The sequence below is a fragment of the Atta cephalotes genome (genome assembly GCF_000143395.1).
Source record: "Atta cephalotes unplaced genomic scaffold scaffold00001, whole genome shotgun sequence".
NCBI classification, from domain to species: Eukaryota; Metazoa; Arthropoda; class Insecta; order Hymenoptera; family Formicidae; genus Atta; species Atta cephalotes.
In genome coordinates this window covers 15,412,806-15,415,118 of record NW_012130065.1, presented here as the reverse complement: position 1 = coordinate 15,415,118, position 2,313 = coordinate 15,412,806, and the positions used below count along the sequence as shown (strand labels likewise).

Genomic DNA, 2,313 nt, shown 5'->3' with positions numbered 1-2,313 from the left:
TAACGACACATTTTATGAATGTGCATGTGTGTGCAAATTACGACTAAGACGTGTTGATTTTGTGAGACGGAAAGTTATGTGACTCAGTCATCGAGTGAGAATAAACGAATCATCATTCACGTGACGTCATCATCGTGTGACGTGCGTAATGTTGAATGTGAGTGTCTAAGTGCGGTCGATATTAGTGTGAGATTTACCTGGGAAAGATGACACTGAAGAAAGAAGCGAAAAAGTCCTTGAAAAAGAGCAAGTCGAGCGTCAAAGCAACAAATTACAATGATGAGAGCGCAAGTGCGACGCAATTGGGACTCACAAAGGAATGCAAGCAAGCGAAACTAGAAGCAGGTGCGCAGAACGTTGGGTATTAATCGCTCTTTGCAAAATTCTTAATATGAAAAGCATTAGCGGAATCTTTGATTAACGTTGCTTTCCATCAAATGTCGGGAAAGTAATTGCTTACGTTAGCTGCGTCTGTATTATCAGAGATCGAACAATATGACGTTGTTAAAGAACTGTCAGAGTATTTCTCGACGAAGATAATTCTAATTGACAATAATCACATCAAAATAAGTTTCTAAATTTTTTTTTAAATAATTTGACATTTTTCTAAAGAATAATAATGATTTCAAGAATAATAATGATTTAAGTTAAATATTAAAGTAAATAAATTCAGTATTTAGCTCTTAATCTAAATTTGTTAAAAATAATAATAAAATTGCAAACAATTTTAGTAAAAATTATAGATTATTTTATTTTGATAAAAATAATTAAAATTATATTTTAATAAACTCACGGACTAAAAATATGTTTAAAGTGGCTCAAAACTGTTTCGATATTATTTAATAGGAATAAAATGTTATTTTTCAACTCTTAAATATATATAATTAAGACCTGAATAGAAAGACGCGTTTTGAATTATTTTGCAATGTATAAGATTGAAGAAGGCAGTTTTGATCGTTAATATTGCCATGTGTCTCTCAAGAATCCTTCAGCATCAAGAGATCTTCGTTGAAGGAAACCTCATTGAAGGATGCGGAGGATGCGGACAATCCAAGCGGGAAGCTCGAACGGCGTTCGTCGTTCCGTCGGAAATTCGGCGCTCTGTTGAAAAGGAGTACCGAGTTACCGGCGGTGATAAACCATAGCCTGCAGCCGATCAGGCGTAGCATGAGCTTTAGCAAAGACCTTCATCGCAGCCATGAGTCCTCAAGGCAGCCCTACAGGACCAGCAGCGTGCAGTGGTACAACAGTCTCAGCACTCTCAGTTCGTTAGCGGAGGATGAGGTCGATGCTGATTGCAAGAGGGCGGGCACCTCCGATGGCAGGGTGACCCAAGTTACCAGAACGCACAGTCTGATGGAGAAGTATCCTGTAAGGATTTATCGCTGTCCTTAAAAAAAAATTTGCGAACGTAAAGTATTTATTAATTCTCTAAAGAATTATTGCGATTAAAAATGTATATCTTGAGTCCGTAATTTTTTCTTATTTTCTGGAAGATATATTTTAAAGGAATACGCAACCGACAGCAAGAATCATCAATAATAATGGGAGGATAGGATGATATTCGTCACGAACGAATTTTGAAACGAATTTTTTTCTCTTGAGAATTATTCTCGAGAAATTTTGAATTTTAAATTGTTAATTTCGAAGTAAACACAAATGTCATAAATAATGAACGTTGCGTGTAGCTCTCGAGAGAATTTAGCAAATGCTATTTAAGGGATATTTATCTATAGTCTGTTCTTATTTCAAGATTATCTTAAAGTATTAAGGTACGATTTCTTTATGACAAGATTGTTCTTAAGATGGTTTTAAATATAAGAATAGACTGTGAATATCATTTATAATATTGTAATTATTTATTTTCTTTTGATATTTATTTGTTTTATTTTTTTTTTGCTCAATTTAAAAAATCACGATGATTTCGAAATCGTCTGATAAATTTCACATATCATCGCCAAATCGAAACATAATTAACAGTTAAACATGATCCTTATCTTCTAGAAACTCGCGAAAGGCATGCTATCCAGGGCTTAGGTCTCGTTAAACTGGCTCGAAGAGATTAACTAGATTCTATTTCATCCACCGGTCTTTATCAGTATCCTGTTAGTCGCCGCGAATTTTTTTCTTCTTTGCTCCGGAGAAGCTATGCTCAATTTAACTTTTTACCGGACTTCGGTATCATCGGCTCCTTGTATCATCGGGAATTGATGAAAGACCTGACCATATTTTCACTTAATTATCGAATCAAATTTTCCACTTTTAGGAAACCCCATCTCTCTCTCTCTCTCTCTCTCTCTCTCTCTCTCTCTC

The 2,313-nt window shown here is 35.1% G+C and overlaps 1 protein-coding gene across 1 annotated transcript in view; it reads left to right on the top strand.

Moving 5' to 3' along the window:
- The first annotated feature begins 206 nt into the window (after positions 1-206).
- LOC105619062 (pleckstrin homology domain-containing family G member 5-like) overlaps positions 207-2,313 on the top strand; it is a 105,908-nt gene continuing 103,801 nt past the window's right edge. Inside the window, exons 1-2 of the mRNA XM_012200594.1 lie at positions 207-345; positions 983-1,371. Coding sequence (XP_012055984.1) covers positions 207-345; positions 983-1,371 — 528 coding nt within the window. The remainder of the gene's footprint in view (positions 346-982; positions 1,372-2,313) is intronic.